The 17,890-nt window shown below is 42.3% G+C and overlaps 2 protein-coding genes across 6 annotated transcripts in view; both read left to right on the top strand.

The window, feature by feature from the left end:
* Positions 1–54: 54 nt before the first annotated feature.
* LOC130931257 (feline leukemia virus subgroup C receptor-related protein 2-like) overlaps positions 55–17,890 on the top strand; it is a 33,559-nt gene continuing 15,723 nt past the window's right edge. For 3 of the 5 annotated variants that reach the window (XM_057859898.1, XM_057859899.1, XM_057859896.1), the window contains exons 1-5: positions 6,932–6,988; positions 11,684–12,325; positions 13,526–13,667; positions 16,457–16,597; positions 17,603–17,670. In XM_057859898.1, coding sequence (XP_057715881.1) covers positions 11,720–12,325; positions 13,526–13,667; positions 16,457–16,597; positions 17,603–17,670 — 957 coding nt within the window. In that variant the 5' untranslated portion in view covers positions 6,932–6,988; positions 11,684–11,719. Of the gene's footprint in view, positions 703–6,931; positions 6,989–11,683; positions 12,326–13,525; positions 13,668–16,456; positions 16,598–17,602; positions 17,671–17,890 lie in introns of those variants that run through there. The other 2 variants (XM_057859900.1, XM_057859897.1) reach the window with 2 other exon arrangements.
* Positions 3,118–3,691, top strand: LOC130931261 (feline leukemia virus subgroup C receptor-related protein 2-like). Its single transcript, XM_057859907.1, has one exon. The coding sequence runs from the start codon at positions 3,174–3,176 to the stop codon at positions 3,642–3,644; it is 471 nt and encodes a 156-aa protein (XP_057715890.1). The 5' UTR covers positions 3,118–3,173; the 3' UTR covers positions 3,645–3,691.

The raw sequence follows: 17,890 nt of genomic DNA, 5'->3' as shown, positions 1-17,890 counted from the left end.
GTCGTACTTGCTACAGGAGAACTGGAAGATGCGATACTACGCGATCGCCTCAACTCATTGTAATTTCTAATCTCGGCGGCGGAGTGCACGGTGTAACGAGTCGGTGCGTCTTCCTAAAGTTCGAGCGAGCGCACACAGATCGGAGTTCATTTATTTGGACTTTTAATGGGAGACGTGGAGGAGAAGGGCCCTCAAGTGCGGGCATCGAAATGTCCGATGGAGCCCAGCGGCATCCCAAACGGCCAGAAGGTCGCCGTTCCTACTACTCGCCTGTACTTCAAGCGTTGGGCAATAGTGTTCCTGTTCGGCGCGTATTCGCTGAGCAACGCGTACCAGTGGATCCAGTACGGCATCATCAGCAACATCGTGGTCAAATTCTACCTGGTGGACGCGTTCGCCGTGGACTGGCTGTCCATGATCTACATGCTGACTTATATCCCTTTTATTTTCCCGGTCACTTGGTTGCTGGACCGAAAGGGCTTGCGCGTCACGGCGCTCCTGGCCAACGCGCTCAACTGCCTGGGTACTTGGACCAAAGTAGCCAGCGTCGGACCCGGTCTTTTCTGGGTCACCATGTCGGGACAGTTTGCCAGCTCCTTGGCTCAGGTCTTTATCCTCGGAATGCCCTCTCGCCTGGCTTCGGTGTGGTTCGGTGCGAATGAGGTTTCTACCGCTTGCTCCATCGGAGTCTTTGGAAATCAGGTGAGTTTGGGGAGTCCACCTGCTATGCGTGCTTCTGACACGAAAGATAGAGGTTTCTCACTTGATGCAGTGCAGGAAAATGTTGAAATATTTTAGTGCTAGTGCAAATGTGAGCAGGGCCCGGGTGTGTTAAGTATAAACGGGCCCCCGGAGGTGAACGTCCCTCAGTCCTAGGGGATGATTTGACTTTTGCTGGCCCTTCAAGACGATTGTCCGATATGTGGGGAGGGGGCGGTGCCAGTGGAAAATTTTCTGTTGACATCAACTGGTGGAGCAAGGGGTTGGAGGTGGATTAGAGATATATTTTAACTTAAATTCTAGCTTGGAGTATTATTTTACATTTTGGTTTGTCCCTCCCCTGGCGCGACCACGCCCACAAACCAGGCATCCGGGGGGGAGAGAGAGGTTATGTGTTAACACTTAAACACTAAAGAGGTGTTCTTCAACCTGTGTGCCGTGAAAGATCGTCAGGTGTGCCGCCAGAAATGATCCAATATCCCTTTTTTTTACGTCGTCAGGCGGAGTTGCAGTAGGAAGGAAGGAAGGAAGGAAGGAGTAGGTAGGAAGTTCTCGGTCGTACGCAGATGAGCGAGGTATTGCTCGTGTCGCATTCAAGAACTGCTCGGATTTCTAGTCATCAGCCATGTAGATCCCAGCACGTCTACTGTACATCATTTTGATTAGACTAGTCAAGTGTCGATATACACGAAAATGTCTTATCCATTTCATCCATGTGTGACGACCGTCAATCCTCTCCCTGTGTTTTATTCCAACGCAATTTTGAGGACAGCAAGGTGGCCGATGGCTAGAAATTCGAGCAGTTTGTGAACTTGACACGAGCAGCTATCCAACAGCGCCACGGTGCCAAGCAAGCATCTCCAAATGAAACAAACATCGCTTCAAAACAAGTCGATGCATTATTGTTTTCGCCTTCGTGAAAACAAAGAGGGACGGGCAACTTTGTGGAGAAAAACTACAATAATGGTGAATGACAAAGCCCTCAAAGCCAATGACCTTGTTGCTACATCCAAAACGTCCCACACTGTGGCAAAGACACTAATACTGCCTGCAAGCCTTTGTCAGCGAGATGTTCGGCCCTGATGAGGCTAAAGTTCCCCTGTCGAAGAAGATTCCTGCCAGGATATCGGCTTTGTGTTCTTCCAAACAGGCTCAAGTTTCACACTAAGTATAAATACTGAGAAATTATTTTATTATTAAATATACTGGACAGAAAGTCATTTAGGAACATTTTTGGTTTGTGGTGTGCTGTGAGATTTTTTCCAATGTAAAAATGTGCCGTGACTCAAAGGTTGAACAACACTGTACTAAAGCATTAAAGCTCTGCACATCATTGTTCTAATCTGTTTGACCAACCACGCCCCTTTAACAGCCGCAAACCAGGTCCCCTAGAGGCCTGGGTCCGGGTGAGCCGCACCCCCTTAAACTCCGCCCCTGAGCTCGTGTCATTTTTTTATAGAGTGCAATTTGTGTCCCCAGCATAAATGAACTTGTATTTTCATTCAAGTTGGACGTATTGAAAAATTTCCCCGTGCATTATCAATTGGATACAGGCTCCTAAATTCTTTTTTTTTTTTTTTTTAATGACATCTGGTAAAATGGAATTTTGCTACGTACCCACTGTGTTTCATTTAAAATCCGTCTATAAAATAATAGAAGTAGGAAAAACAAAATCCAAAATATTAGTAATTATTTTATTGTCCTGGATAAACTGTCATTAATCATGTTGTCGAGGGGAAGCATGTATAGGGTCAATAGAGCAGGTCCGAGTACGGATCCTTGGGGGATACCACACGTAAGAGGCCGGGATTTTACCCCTCCCGGGAGGATGCACTCGGTTCTTTCTGGGAGATAAGATTTGAACCAGTAGCAGGGCAGTATTGCAAAGTGCAACGGTGAAGGAGGATGGCGTGGTCAACAGTGTCAAAAGCAACTGTGAGATCGAGGTGACGGTTCGGCCAAATTGCCTGCCATTGACGAGGATAGATGCCCGAGGTGACGGTTCGGCCAAATTGCCTGCCATTGACGAGGATAGATGCCCAATTCACTTCAACTGGAAGGACTTGCCGTGAACACTCATAGTTCAGTGCCACTGACGGCGCTAGCGGCGTCAGCGGCAGCCGGTGAGTTCACTTATTTGACCAAAAATAAACATGAGATCTAATGGCAATAAATGTGGCCCAGGAACCAGAATGAGTTTGACACTCCTGTTCTACACGATGCAGCCTATATGCAAATGGATCATTTTTCCACCTTGAGCGGGCTTGGTGGCCTATTTGCTCAAACAAACATTGTGCAACTGTTTGCTCTAAAACTTGCTTTATACCTCTGATCTGAAGGAGGAAGTGAATGTGCATTCAGGAGGTAGGAGCTCCGTCACAATAGGTCGGACGGCTACGTCGTCTTTCGCTCGCTCGCAACATTGTGTCCGGGACAATTCACGGCTGCAATTCATGGAGACCAAGTTGTACAAGCGGCGTTGGCTCATGCTTTTCCTCTTTTGCATTTACTCTATGAGCAACGCTCTGTTGTGGCCGCAGTATATCATCATCAGCAATATCTTCAAGCGCTTTTACGGCATCGACAACATGGCGGTCACCTGGCTCTCTCTGATTTATTTCCTCACCTACATCCCTTTCATCGTGCCAGTGACATGGCTTCTTGACCGCCGAGGTCTCAGGGAAGTCGTCCTGGCCGGTTCCGCCATCAACTGCGTCGGCGCTTGGATCAAAACCGGCACGGCTCACCCCGAAGGGTTCGCCGTGACCTTCCTCGGCCAGTTTGTGTGTTCGGTGGCCAGCGTTTTCGTGCTCGGTATCCCGCCCAGACTTGCTTTTCTGTGGTTTGGGGAGAAGGAGGTGTCCACCGCCTGTTCCATTGGTGTACTGGGGAACCAGGTGAGTCGGCTCCCAGTGTCTTTTTAGAGCAGTACAAGCAGTATGGCCCGGCGTCGCTCGGGTTTGAGTCGTGCAATATGAGCCAATGGCAGATAAAACATACAGTACCGGATTGGCCCGGATATAAAACAGTGTTCTTTGCATTGAAATAAGTTTGAAAAAGAGGGGGTCGTCTTATATTCGCGGTCTAGACGTCATACACATTCACGACGCTAGATGGCGCCAGATATCATTGAAGCGATGTTCTGTCATTACCGATCTCAGCTACTCTCAAGTTAAACAAGTTTGCATTATCTTATTGCAATGTTTTTCCTTATTTAGATTTGTTTCAAGACTACAGTTAGACTTCACTTTGATGGTTAATGCAGTTAATGCAATTTTGTTGTTTTATCACAATGATTGGTTTATTTACATTTCAAAAACCGGCCATTCATTTACGAATGTGAGTGCACTTTAGTTTACATATTTAAATGTTCCGATATTAAGATCTGAATGAGGCAAAATAACATGCTTTTTCTCTCAAATATGTTGTTCTACTCATTTGTTTCGGATGTACTGTAATCATTTTCTGTATAAAAATTGATTTGCTGTTCAAAAAGTCTTTTTTCAAACTTGAGTCTTGAAAAAGAGGGGGTCGTCTTATAATCAGGGCCGTCTTATATTTGGGCCGCTACGGTACTTAGAGATGCAGTCATAAAGTAATCATTAGGGGTGGGAACCTCTAGGAACTTCGCGATACGATTTGTGATACAAGGCTCACGATAACGACGATCTCACGATATGGTGACTCAACAATCATTGATACATAGGTCAGGAAATATATATATATTTTTTATACACGTAATAAACAGAAAACATTTTCATCCTTTTGCCGTGAATGGGAATGCGTTTATCATTAGAAGACGTCCAATCCATTTATAGTAGCAGCGAATGATTCGCTGCCATCCCTCCCAGAGGGGAGTCCTGACCCGAGAAAGATGTCGGCAATAGGCAGAATGGAGAGGCCCCACAACAAGGACGAGGTGAGACGGTTCTTAAGCACTGTCACGTACTTAGTTAAGTTCTGCTATTTCAGCTCCACTCAGGATGCTGCTGGAGCAGAAAACTGAGTGGATATGGCTACAACAGCAAGAGGACCTTTTTCAGAACCTGAAAAAGATACTCATCTCAGAGCCAGAGCTTAGGTTCTACGATCCTAAACGAGAGACAAGAATCTCCGCTGATGCTTCCCAGTATGGCTTAGGAGCCGTTGTTCTACGCTTGCATAAGGAAACGTGGCAACCGGTGGCCTACGCGTCAAGAGCTCTCACCAGCGCTGAGGTCAATTATGCGCAAATTGAGAAGGAACCGCTGGCCACCACTTATGCATGCGAACGTTTCCACCAATATGTATACAGACAGAGTGTAGAAGCGGAGACCCTCGGTCGCCATAGTGTCCAAGCCGTTGACTGACTGCCCCCTGAGAATACAGCGTTTGTCAATACGACTGCAGAAATATGGCGTGAAATTGACAGATACTCCAGGAAAATACATGTATGCAACTGATACATTGCCCGGGCTGGCGACAAGCATGAGACAACAGACCAAGAAAAATGTGCTGACCAAGAAGCATACTGTATGTTGACGTGAACGTGACGTCTTTTCCTGTGTCAAGTGGAAGAACAGAACAACTCAAACAAGAAAACCAAACAAGATGAGACATTGAAAGAGAGTGAGCATGAAGCACAAGAACAACTGTCCACAGCGAGTCCCGGGCAATTGGATCTGCAAAACAGAGCTGACGGTGGTCGACAACATTGTCTTCAAGGCCGACAAGTTTGTCATCCCGTCTTCGATGCGCAAATATATGCTGATGAAGATACATGAAGGGCACCCGGGGGAAGAGAAGTCGAAGCGCAGAGCTCGTCAAGGTGTGTACTGGCGGAGAATGAACCGAGATATTGACCAGACCACGGCCGCACGCGAGGTACGCGCGACTTACCGTTCAAAACAACAGGCCGAGCCACTTATGACTTAGCCGTTGCCGGGTAGACCATTCTAAAGAGTAAGAGCGGATCTGTTCGACGGCCATGCCATGCCATGCCACATAGTGGTGACAGACTACCTCTCAAACTAAGCAGAGGTTGCGACCTTGCAAACGCGCTCTTATGAAGTTCAGACAGAGCGTGGAGGAAGAAACCGTGTCCATCCCAAACCACAAATGCCAAGCCAGACAAAGGTAGAACTGCCCGACATGACAGCGCAAGGCGCAGACACCCCGAAGCACGCCGTGGAACCGGATGTGCCGGCGAGCGTCCGTAGTTCTCCCGCCAAGACCCCGTGCAGGCCAAAACGCACGATTCAGCCTCCCAAGGGACTCATTGAAAGTTGTTGAACACAAGAGACTGTAAATATGTTGAAAAAAAAAATCTGAATGTTTAATACAGAACTTTTCAAGTTATACAGGTTACATGAGGTCTTAAACATAGTCTTAGTGGGGTTAATGATAACTTCTTTATCTTAAAGGGGGAGATGTGTTGTTATGTGTAGCTTTAATACATGACCCATGATGCAACACGTGACCGGGAAGTCCTTGTACATAGACAAGCATTCCAGCAGTAAAGTTTGAGCGTAAACACACGCTGACCGTGTGTTTTTTTTCTTTAATGCACTACACGGCATCACAGGGATCACTAAACTAAACCGAGGTGGTAGGCAGAGAGCCAACAAGGTAGCAAACTAACACAAATACTTTCAAAGAGAGGCTATAGCATAATTCAGAGTATCATAAAGTATATTTCTGTCGTGCTTTACATGTTTTACTTTGCATTTGATATGAAAAAAAAAAAAAGATCACAAAGTCAATTTTGGCTATTTTAATACTCACTTGCACGAATTCATTTTGAAAAAAAAAATGGTAGTAATATTTAGATTATTCTTATTCTCATTATTTTTCTATATTTCCATAGATATAAATCTATATTTCCGAGGTTAACTGACAAATGTAATTCAATTGTTTTGTAACTGTGTGACTACAGAAAAAAATTGCCCAAGAAGTAACATTTTGGTTGTGCATCAAAATTAAGATATAGTAAATCCTATCATTTTTCTACTTTGTCATTTTACTGATCGCATTTTTGTCATCTGATTTGAAACAAGTTGATATGTCCCAACAACGCGTTACCGGCTCAACCTTCGATTACATTATACTAAATATAAATACAGTACTGTACCCTACTTAGAAGTTTTTTTAAATTTTTTTTTATTTACATATGACTTTCAAATGGGAAATGACGTGAGAAAGTTTTATGTTTGCACAAGGTTGCCATCTTGTGCCTACTCGGCGCCACTGTAGAGTATATTCGCTAAATGCAACAATACTGGCTCTTCTGGTAGGCAAACTTCTGTAATACATTTTAACATGTGTTTTTGTACTACTCTTTTCACTTTATCACAGTTTGGCTATAAATACAGCTCGTATATACATTTTTCGCCGCTTCCAGGAAGCTTGAGGGGACATGAAGGCATGTTGTTGAACCGGAGTTTAAGAACAAACTATGAAACTGCCATGAGATTAATATGCGTTAATCCTTTTGTGATAAGTAGCTTTGACGTTGAAACGGCAAATAAAAAAAACGGGAAGTAAATTTAATCTCCGGGCGACCTCTTAGGCGTCAAACGTCAGGCTAAAACTTGACCACAGTACTTTGCTAGCTTGGTTGAAGAACAGCGTTACCGTGAATATAGTAGTAACGTACAGTGTAGTGTGTATTTAAAACCGGTAGAGTTGGTGTTTTAATACTGAAACCATTTTGTTGGATTAAATAGGCGCACCCCGTAATTTCAGCATCGCACAAATAAAGGAATAAATTGCTTATAAGAGAAAATCTTTTTGTGTGCATGTGCTTGCCTAAGTACGGGCAAATTTTCACTGGAAGACAGATTGATTAGTGTGAAATGACGATACATCATCGGATTAATCCGTTATTGTTGAAATTATACGCGCCCATCCCACTGGCTAGGCAACGTGTCACTCAGAGCAGAAACCACACCCTACTCTTTCGTGGCTCCTCGTTTTACCAATTAGTTATTTTCCTACATGTAACCCGACATTGTAGGATATACAAAGCGATCACATTAAGAAAAAGTGCATGCACAATATTAGGCTGATGAAGTTCAGAGTGGATTGATGGATGGGGTTGTTTTGATAATGCAGCCTGGTGGTATGCCGGGAGATATGGTGACCTAGGTCAGGGGTGGACTGGCCTTCATGGACGCTGTTGGTACTTGGAATCCATCCAGCCAGAAACACACGTAAATCTACCTGTATATTGATGAGAAACAGCAAAAAACAGCATCTGATGTTGTTTTGGAAAGAAATCATAGAGTAAACTATAACCCGAGCACTTAATTAGCCTAGACTATTTTAAGTAATTACAACAATGTAGTGATTATGAAACATGTAGTGATATTAATGCAAACGGGTCATTGATACAATAAATTAGAACATGAGTAAACCATAACAAAACTGTAACCTGATCAAAGTACACATGTAGAACTTTGTATTCAGATTTTCGAAATATTGGTACAGTAAAAAATGCACAGTTTTGAGTATGTGAGCAGTCAGAGAGGTCCACTACTACAATTCACCAACTTTGGCCAAAATGTATTCAAAATGGTGGATTTACGGTATCACAAAAATGAGAACTGTAACCTGATGAAAGTATACATGTGGGACTTTTAAATCATTTTTCTAAATATTGCTATAGCAAAAATGGATAGTTTTGAGTATGGGAGTAGTCAGAGAGGTCTACTACTAACCTTTCATTCAGATTTGTGCATTTACCGTGCCACAAAAGTGTTACCGAACATCTACTAAACGACTGATTGCTTAGGGGGGAATAACATTATATTGCACTGACTGGAAAGCGCACGTAACAAGCATGTAGATGGAGCGGTTTTAAGATGAGGCAACTTGATTTTTTTTCTTACATGTAGTCAAATCATTTTCTCCTTCTTGTTCTCCCTAGTTATCAGATGAATTCCACTTACTTGAAGTAAAAATGACTATTTGTTCTTATTAAGCCCATACATCTAATTGTTGGTCATTTTTCACCTAAATCAAGAAAAAAATGCTTTCAAATAATGTTTGAACAATATCTATTCTTAAATTAAGAACATCTGACATTTCCAAGCTTTTTTAAAAAAGATTAAATATACTAATTTATTGCTTAAAATAAGTCTGTTAAGCTTCTTTTCAGCCAGCTATTTTTCTTATTTCAAGAAATCTAAGTGACTCAAATTGAGTTAAAGCACTGGCAGATCATTTCACTAAACACAAGGGATTTGAACTAGTTTTAAGCAGGTGTGTTTTTGCAATGTACAATATTGTATTCTATCCTCTTTTATTCACTGTCACTTTATTGCACATGAACGGTACACTGTACTGCATCAAATAAATCCGCTGGAGAAAAAAAAAAAAACTCTTTCCCCCTACGGCAAGGCATGCACTCCTTCTTTTGTCCCCCCACCCCCCCATTACTTAAGAAATTCCAGGTCAATGTTGAAATGTTTTAAGAGCTTTTTCTCTCAAATGCTCACAGCAGCACTTTCTCTTCAACTCCAATACAAGGTTAAGCTTTAAAGATGCTTTATGTTTTGTGTCTGTCGTGACGCATAGCAAAACGGCTATCTAAGTTTCAGCCACCAAATGCATCCTTTTAAGTGGACTACAGCATATTGTATAAGAGCACCCTGTTGAGGTACAGTGGTATCTCGAGATACGTAAGCTTTGTCAATCGTTTTATGGAAAGTTTTTGTCACTTTTTCATTTCCCATTACAAAAAAAAAAAAAAAATCATGTGAAAGATAATATGCACTGTAATAGCTCATTCTCGCTCGCTCGCAGCAATGCAATAATTTGACTACGATTGACTGTAAAGGTAAACAAATAAAATGGTAAGCAATTGCTGCAGAATTTTGCTTGCCTTTTAGCACTCCCTGTTTGCTATGAGCTCGAGTAGTCGCGTGACAACGTCTGTATAAACAGCGGGAACCTCACAAACTATTTATACTTAAGAGCCACCAGGGGGCGACAAATATGGTGTAAAACGCAATTCATTACAGGCAAAATACATGATTAGAAAGCCACTCCGGAACAAATTTATTCGTAGCTTGAGGCACCGCTGTATGTCAATTGGGGTGGGGGGCTCACGATACGATACAATTTGCGATACAAGGCTCAGGATAACGATGATCTCAATGTATAGTGATATAATAATTATCGATATATGGGTCAAGAAATCATTCTTAAATATACAATCTATTGATTTTTGATCACTTCCTCTTGATTTTGGGGCATTTACCAATCACTTGCTGTTGATTTTGGGTTACTGAACAGATAATCCAGGAGAATTGCTGTGTTACGTATTGCACGTGTTCCGTATTTTTCGGACTCTTGAGTCGCACCAGCCAGAAAATGCGCAATTAGGAGGAGGGGAAAAGTAAGTCGTGTTTTTTGGGGGAAATTTATTTGAAAAAAAATCCAACACCAAGAACAGACATGCCATATTGAAAGGCTGTTTAAAATAAAAATAAAATGGAGAACAAAAGGCTAATATGCTAACGTTACGTCCCAAAAAGTAATTGAGTTAATAACTCAGTTACCCAAATTTAAGAGTAATTAGTTACTTGGCAAAGTAACTGTTGTTACCGTTCATGTTTTTTTAGTAACCTTTGCTATGTTTGAGAGTCATTTAATGTTGTGAATCAACTGTTAAAGATGTTAAAATTGCTCCTGTTATTGCATTAGTTCCCTTCTATCTACTTTCGACATGTGAACGTTTTAAAACTGTTTCATCATTTAAAGATAGATTCAAGTCAAGATTTTGCCAAATTAAGAGTATTTTAGATAAAAACTTAGGTTCACTTGGAAGGTTCTCTACAACAGAGCCTTTCTGAGAAGTCTACTGCGTTAAGATGGCAGCTATTTACTAACACCGGCAAGTCGATCATTTTGCATCTAGTTCTCTATACATGTGTTAACGCTGCCGTGTCTGTCGGTTTCCTCCACTTCTATAAACATGTGATATTTACTGTAGCACCATGTGGGCGTTGTTTGTAGGCTATCGGCTACAGTCAGCTATTATTGGAGCCACCTAGCATCGCGTTTGCAATGGCGTCACAACTCCCTTTTCTCCTCCCCACTACCGCTCTGCTTTCTCCTTGAGTCCGCGTCGCTTTTCTGGTGTCATTCAACCAACATGGTAACACATAGTAACCCACGCTGTTACATCCTCAGTTGCCAAGAGGAGAAAGGTAATTAATTAGTTCACTCACTACTGAAAAAAATAACACCGTTAGTAACGTTGTTATACTCTAATGCCGTTATTTAAGAACACTGCTGAGAACGTGCCCCGTATGTGCCGTAATATAGCTATTAAGAGTTATTCAGTTAACTATAGGATAAAGCTCATGCTAACAATTTTATAACAATGTGCTAACAATTTCACAAAAAGTTGCTGCACCACTGGACAAACTACGAAAAAAAAAAAGACGACAGCGATTTCTAGTCCGAAAAATACGGTCGTGCTTATGAGAATATCATTGCATTCGACAACCCTGCACATGATCACCCCCAATAAAACACCATCAACCTTGAGCGAAAACAGAATATTTTGGTCTTTGACCTTTCTTTTAACGATCCATATTCTGATGAACATGCAGAATGGCTGAGTGTCATGTGCTGTGTGCTAGCAAAAACATTCAACGGAGCTCCCTAGACAATGCAAGCTGAAAGTGAAAAGGAGGAGTTTGAGCTGTTCAGTGACAGTCCTATAAAACATCACGAGAAAAGAGCCTTTGACACTGTAGACAGGTTTTCCTCACTGGAGGCTCAATTTGGATTTTCTACCGCGCAGGTGATCTGGAGCTCATTTTATTAGCCAACTGCAGCCAAAGCGCCAACTACCTAAAGTAGCGGTCTTGGTCAAGGTCAAGAAAAAAAAGTTTTGTACTCGCAGACCGAGTCAGGACTGTCAGGTAAACGGCTGCTGTGTTTAAGGAGAACTGTTTGCTTTTCTCCGCAGCTGATCGCAGGGGTCCCGAGAGAGGCGGGGAGCGGCATGAGCAGTCAGGAGGAGCTCTTTCATGACTGGACGGACAATCGCGATGGCCGCAATCCATCTAGAAAAAGCGGAAGCTGTTTCGGCGGGTCGGATCGCCGTCTCTCTCTGGGGGACGGTAGCCTGTTATCGGAATCGTCCGTCCGGGAAAGCTTCCCGCTCATGGAAACCAAACTGTACAAGCGACGTTGGGTCATGCTCTTTCTCTTTTGCGTCTATTCCATGAGCAATGCCATGATGTGGCTGCAGTACGGGATCATCAGTAACATCTTTAAGCACTTTTACGGTATCGACGAGCTGGCCGTCGACTGGCTCTCTATGATTTATTTCTTCACCTACGTCCCTCTCATCGTGCCCGTCACGTGGCTGCTGGATAATCGAGGCCTGAGGGAAATAGTAACGGTGGGCTCCGCCATCAATTGCATCGGCGCTTGGATCAAAACCGGCACGGCTCACCCCGACTCGTTCGCCGTGACCTTCCTCGGCCAGTTCGTTTGTTCCGTGGCGACCGTTTACGTCCTCGGTATCCCTTCCAGACTCGCTTCTCTGTGGTTCGGACAACAGGAGGTCTCCACGGCCTGTTCGATCGGTGTTCTGGGAAACCAGGTGCGTCCGCGTATCATCAATGGCAGAGGCCGTGCGCTGCGGGTGGGAACCTCACCGTACCATAGCAATAGCAATTAGCGAGAGCAAGGAATTTGTGAATTGCTTTGTCACATTCCGGTTTATTGACTTCCTCGGCCTTTGAAATTCCCATATCTGTCGACCTCTAGTTCCCGGGTATGATTATTCATGGAAACTGGCCCCTGCTGTACTCTTGCGATCGTCCTTGTGTAAATACTGTACCTGTAGATACTTTAAACAAAGAAATGTACATTAATGGCCTGTTGTAGCCTGTTAAGATTATACACTCTGTACCGGTTATTGTCATGCATGTTTTTGTTTTTGGACTTGTTTCTACAGCCTGCTGTGATGGATAAAAGGATGCATTGTTATTGATATCAATTGTTATTTATATCATGTGGCTGTTTCCGTCCTTGAAACAAAATGACTTTATACACACATCTAAGAGTGTATATCCATCAAGGATTCTACTTGCAAATGATTGAAAATGTAAACAGGTTATGATGAGACGGGGACGTTGTGTGAGTCACACAAGAAAACTCAAAATCAAAAGGAAGTCACCTGTAAATGCTCTAAAATGAACAGGAAGTGACCTGTAAATGGCCAACAAAAGACTAGCTGTGAATGCTCTGGTTTCAGTGCCACTGACATCCAATCCAGTCAAATTGAATTGGATGTCTAGCGTAGACACTATTCTAACAAAAGATTTTGGTAGCAACCTGTTGCCCCCCCCCCTTTTTTTTTTAAATTTTTAATTATTATTCATTATTATTAAATTATTTTTTTTGGTGACACCTTTTTAAAACGATATGTCGATTCTTGGTGCAGGCATATCGATAAGATTTTGGGCACATTTTTGATCTATTGTCACACCCCTATTTTCAATGTAGTTGAAAATGTATCCTTTTTGGTCATTTATAATATATATTAAATATATATGGGAATAAATCAACTAAATTGCTTTAAAGTGTATTTTACTCTGAGGTTTTCCATTCTCGTTTTGATCGTTGATTGTTATGATACGATGATGATGTGTTATGATAAGGCTGATTAGTGGACCATGCTTTAGGGGTGAAGATCTTCACACATTTTGTTCAGGAGAAATAGCTAAAATATTCTAGAATTCCGGAGGTGACAAATGCTGTGGTTTGCCTTCTCTAATGTGTTGCTTTTTCCCCACAGATGGGCATTGCCATTGGATTTCTCATTCCCCCTATCCTCGTGCCTAACGTCGACGATGTGGAAGAGCTAGCGCACCACATTAAGATCATGTTCTACATCAGTGCTGGTGTGGCCAGTGTGATTTTCATCCTTGTCATCATTGGTAAGTCTTCAACGGAACAATCAATGTCAAGGGGCAACCAGGAGTTGGAGGACTTTTTCAAATGTTTTTAAGTATTGCCTTTTCTACAATAATACTGTTGGTTTTCTTCTACGGGGCCTATAAGTGTCTATGTGACCTATCGCAAAACCGTGCCCCCAAATCACACCAAAAGTCGGACACCTGACTGTAGAGTTGCTCAGGAATACTGTGTGGTCTCGTCTTTTAAGACGGGTTTTACTCTGTGTGTAGGGTACCTGTAATTCTGAGACGAGGTACCCTGAAAGATTGTGGGGAGGAATTTATTTTGGTGCCTTTTTCAAACCATGAAAGAAGGCTCGCCAAATGCACGCTATGGTTAAGGCTCTGTCGTCGACCACATAAACAAGTGAATGTCAAGACAGTCACTTATGCTTGCTCAAAAGTAAGTTAATGATCCATTTGTAAAGAAAAAAAATATATTTGATAGCATGTAGTAAAATCGTTGACTTAACTATTAACGTTAGTTCACTAACGTTTGACTGCCTACTTGTTTACTTGCCTGTCACTGCACTAATAAAAATAAAACTCATCTAAGCTGTCAAGACCCCAGCACTGAAAGCTAAAAGTGAAGGAATCTGACCTTTTAGCCAGACTGCCGGAATCACGCCAGACGAACCGCCGGACTCGCGCTGGCGCAGATCCAACGACCCGGGCCGGCGAAAAGCTGACCATCCGGCCAAAAGGCCAAACTCCACGCGTTCACCTTGGTCTTAACCCCTTGTACAGACTCCATTTTGAAAAGTAGATAAAAGGCTTCGAAACACAAGTTGACAATTTATTCAGGTCGACAGCGGTCCAACGCCAAGGCAAAACAGCAACAGACAAAAGATTCCAAAGAAAAAATGACAGCCATTAGTTAAAGATTCAGTTATTTTGAAAGTTCTCGCAGGGCGGGCTGTGGGCAGGAAGAAGGGTGTGTTTGGGCGTTGTTTGCGATTATTGTCTGTTTGTGGATTGGACAGGAGGATTCAGGAGGTACTGTTGTCAGGGCAACGAGGGTTGTGGATTTTGCCACCTCAGCGCCACGTGAGTGCTGATTGTTCACTTCTCGGTCGTCATCCTTATCGGATGTTCCTTTTCAAGACAAGATGTCCCGCCATTTGTGCTGGACTGTGTGTGACTTGGTGGTGCAGACGTTGGCTTGTAGATGTCTTGCCTATCACCTGGTAGTCAGTGTCAATCTTGCTCAGTCACCTGCATGACGCACGTGTTGGGCTTCCGTGGTCAGAAGGCGTCATGTATCTTTTATGCCCTATAGAATAGAATAGAATAGAATAGAATAGAATGCCTTTATTGTCATTACACAAAGTGTTATGAAATTCAAAGCTGCCCTATAGAGTGCACACATACTTACGCATAGAATGGACTAATAGTATATAATGGTCACGGACGCTCACGAAGGAAAGTTCTCCTGACGTACACACACTTAGCATTTGGCTGCGGTCAACTCGAATGACGCCGCTCTAAACGTTGAGCATTTATCTACATAGTATTCATGTTGCACATGTATGTTTATGATGTAGCTTGTTTATTTAGCGCCTCTGGAGAATATTGACAATCACACGGAATGTAAAAGACTGCTTATTCATCGCCACAAAAGCTTCGGGAGGAATATGTGACAGAACACGTGACATAACGTTATTAAGTAGCTTAGGTTATAGCTAGGTAGATATTCTGCCTGTGGGTTTCTCGAGTTTAAGTTGCGAGTGGTAGCATTCCGATTCAATTATAATAATGGTCTCCTCTCTGTAAAGTTTGATACCACGCACATACTGCATGCTGCAACCCTCTCTGTTTGCTTCTAGACGAAATTCATTAAAAAAAAAAAAATCTCTGCTGTGGTAGTGCAAATTCAGAGATTTGAACTCCCACCCTCATCCATAAAGTGTTCGTTCACTCAATCATTGTCACTGAGAGAATTTGACAGAGCCTTGGGTTGACCGAGTTTTACAAAGGGGCGGGGCTTTGCGATAGGTCCATTGCACCTATTTGATGGATGTGCTCCGGCACAATATAAAACCCGAGCACAAGTTATGTAATTGTTGTATAAAGTGGAATTCCCACGCAACTTCACTGTACAGTCCCTGATTGAAAAGATCTTGTTCATTTTAGCTTCAGACCTCATTTAGCAGTTAGCAAACTTTCCAATCAATGAACTATTCACACTTGTGAGTGCCCTTTGACAAGTTCAGGGTGTGGCCTTCACTCCTAATTGTGTTGGAATAGATTCAATGGGAAGAGCAGATAAGCAGGAAAGTTGAGTTTTCTAGATGATTTTTGCTTCAAGTGAGTTTTGAATTTGAAGTTTCATTTAAATGGATATTTATACCCAACCTGCTGTGTACGTACGTGTCTGGTAATAACAGTCAACTTTAGGGCTGTTAAAAGGTCAAACAGGTTTATAAGCGCAATAGAAATCCCCTCCCCCCCCCAAAAAAAATAAAGCAGGAAGACACTGAAACTTGAACTAGATTTAGTCTTCTTTAAACAACGATAATTCTGTTTGGTTAAGGTCAAATTGGCCTTTTGAGTTATTTACTGATGATGATTACAGTCATCATAGTCATCACCCTTCCTTCACTTCCATAGGGGAAGTAAGTATATTAACTTGGTGCTATATGTTGCTGTTTTTGCAAAAACATTGCTATTTAATGGTTATGGTGATAGATAATTAATGACAGTACTTGACAGTATGTTGTCACATCAAATCTGTCAACCTTCAAAACATGATGGACAATATGTGTTTCTAGTGTTCGAAGACAAACCGGCGCTCCCTCCCACACAGGCCCAGGCTCAGGCTAGGTGCATCCCTGCAGAGAGCTACTCCTACCTGGCTTCAATATGTAGGCTGCTGCGCAACAAGCCCTTCATGCTGTTGGTGGTCAGCTATGGTGAGTAGCGGTATTTCTCTTGAAATGCCGGACCGATCATGACTGGTCCTGATTTTCAACGGAACCCTTATTGTGCAGTTGAATTCAGCATCATCTACGGCAACCTTCATTATGGATGTATTGCGCTCTTCTTAAATGCAAACACACAACTGCACGCACGTTTTTGCTTCTGCGCCATTTACATACAGTGCAAAATGTCTGAAATTGATACCATGAATTCAAATGAGTCTATCCGTAGTAGACGTCCAATCCCTTTGAAGTTGGTAAGACCCTCTCCCTTCAAACTTCAAATTGGACGTCTATAGCGGTCGGTGGCAAACAGTGAGAACAAGGACACCATTGAATAATCATATTTTATTAGGCTTACAGTCATAAGACTACTTCAGTAGCTGGAATGTACTACAGTATGTTCTTTAATGATACACAGTAGCGCTGCAACGATTAATCGATTAACTCGAGTATTTGATTAGAAATAAATATTCAAATGAAATTTTATTGCGTCGAGTATTTGTTTAATCAAAGTGGCTCTGTAATGCTTTATTTTGAAAATGTTTGCATTTAGTTTTATTGATTAGGGTGGATACACTGCCCTCTGGTCTGCCTCATTTCACATGGCTGAATCCAACTGCTCCCTGTTAAGACCAATGTAAGCTAAGTTTTTGTTTGAGCTAATGTTTTTTATGCATTCATAATTTAGTTAGTTAATTTAGAGCATTGTAAAGAAATAAACGTTAGCATTTTATAGCATTTAAGCTGGCGGACTTTTGCTATGTAAGTTAACCAATTGTTCTTTTGTTGTACATAGATCTTTTTTTTTCAATACAGTTTGAGGCTCAGCTCAGGTATTTTAATTTTTCATGTTCTTTGTCCGATTACTCGATTATTTGAACCAACTAGTTCATCGATTAATCGACTACTAAAATAATCAATAGCTGCAGCCCTAATACACAGTACTGTATATCATGCTTGCCAATCCAGACAAATCTGTTTTGTTTTCATTCGCAGGACTGAATGTTGGCTGCTTTTATGCCGTGTCCACACTTCTAAACCGAATGATCATTGACCACTATCCAGTAAGTCTTGGGCTACATACATTAGCTTTTATTTCTTATTCAGTCCTATTTCATTAATGCCGCGACAACTAATCGATGAATAGATTACTTGCCAACAAATTTGATCACTGATTTAATTTTGCCGGCAGCAATGAGCAGTCCCCTTTGGATCCTTGTTTGTGTGTCACGTGAGGCCGCGATTAGAGCAAGAGAGAGAGAGAGTTCACCGCCACACTCAGGT

This window comes from Corythoichthys intestinalis, chromosome 15 (assembly GCF_030265065.1).
Source record: "Corythoichthys intestinalis isolate RoL2023-P3 chromosome 15, ASM3026506v1, whole genome shotgun sequence".
NCBI classification, from domain to species: Eukaryota; Metazoa; Chordata; class Actinopteri; order Syngnathiformes; family Syngnathidae; genus Corythoichthys; species Corythoichthys intestinalis.
This window is presented reverse-complemented; position numbering and strand designations above follow the sequence as displayed.

What these genes read in the sequence shown, in the direction of transcription:
- LOC130931261 (XM_057859907.1), top strand. Translation starts at nt 3,174, where the DNA reads ATGGAGACCAAGTTGTACAAGCGGCGTTGGCTCATGCTTTTCCTCTTT.